This window comes from Beta vulgaris, chromosome 5, assembly GCF_026745355.1.
Source record: "Beta vulgaris subsp. vulgaris cultivar EL10 chromosome 5, EL10.2, whole genome shotgun sequence".
Classification (NCBI taxonomy): domain Eukaryota; kingdom Viridiplantae; phylum Streptophyta; class Magnoliopsida; order Caryophyllales; family Amaranthaceae; genus Beta; species Beta vulgaris.
The window spans coordinates 9,439,348-9,440,543 of NC_079206.1; the positions used below are offsets into that span (position 1 = coordinate 9,439,348).

Genomic DNA, 1,196 nt, shown 5'->3' on the forward strand with positions numbered 1-1,196 from the left:
ATGGCCGGTGGTCCTAAAACGGCATCTCCTTCTTCCTCCTCCTCCCCTTCTCCTCTTCACACTCTAAATCATGCAAATATCAAACACAACCTTCCTAGCACCCTAGATATGGAGAACGTGCAATATTCCACGTGGGCGGAATTGTTCAAAATTCATGCGCGTTCTAGTCGTGTTATTCACCATATTATTCCATCTTCCACAATCAAGGCTCCCTCTACTGATGAAGAAAAGGAAGAATGGGCTACGGTGGATGCAACGGTGTTGAAATGGATTTACGCCACCATTTCTGAGGATCTCCTCAACACCATATTGGAGCCTGATTCTACGGCACAAGCGGCTTGGGAGCGACTACGAGATATATTCCAGGATAATAAAACATCTCGGGCAGTCACTCTTGAGCAGGAGTTCTCTATAATGCTTCTGCCTACTGTCAACGCTTGAAGATGCTTTCTGATCAACTCAAGAACGTTGGCGCGCCGGTTTCTAACAACCGGCTTGTATTGCAGATGGTGGCTGGGCTAACCGAGGCTTATCATGGCGTGGGAACCTTGTTACGTCAAAGCGACCCGCTTCCTCCCTTCTATCAGGCTAGATCCATGTTAGTCTTAGAGGAAGCTGGGTTACAAAAACGGGCTGCTCTTTCTTCCTCCTCCTCGGCGCTGGTGGCCGGAACTCCTGAGAGTTCTTCAAATGACACCTCTGGATCGCACCGCTCGAATAACTCCAAGAAAAATCATAACCGGAAAAATAATGGTGGCCGGCATTCTGGTCAACGCGGTTGTCAACGGGGTGGTGGCCGGACTGGGGGACAGATTTCCGGTGGCGGCGGTGGTCGGCCACCCTGGCAGCAGTCATCGGGAGGGGGTGCGTGGCCTGCTGCTGGGTCTGCGTACCCTCCTTATGGTACGTGGGGGGGGGGGGGGTGCATGGCCTTATGCATGGGCTGTACCTCCCTGCCCCTATCCCACATCTTCATGGGCCAGGCCCACTTCTGTAACAAGACCGCAGCAGCCAGCAGCTTCTGGGCCAGGTGTTTTGGGGTCCAGACCTCAAGCTTATGTTGCAGACTCTTCTACTACACCCACGGACATAGAGGCCGCAATGCATACTCTTGGGCTTACTCCACCGGATCCAAATTGGTACATGGACATGGGTGCTACCTCCCACATGACCTCCTCGCAAGGTAATCTCTCGTC

General features: G+C 52.7%; 1 protein-coding gene across 1 annotated transcript; it reads left to right on the forward strand.

The window, feature by feature from the left end:
• LOC104892745 (uncharacterized) lies at window positions 1-441 on the forward strand. Its single transcript, XM_010678729.1, has one exon. The coding sequence runs from the start codon at window positions 1-3 to the stop codon at window positions 439-441; it is 441 nt and encodes a 146-aa protein (XP_010677031.1).
• The last annotated feature ends 755 nt before the right edge of the window (window positions 442-1,196 follow it).

What these genes read in the sequence shown, in the direction of transcription:
- LOC104892745 (XM_010678729.1), top strand. Translation starts at nt 1, where the DNA reads ATGGCCGGTGGTCCTAAAACGGCATCTCCTTCTTCCTCCTCCTCCCCT.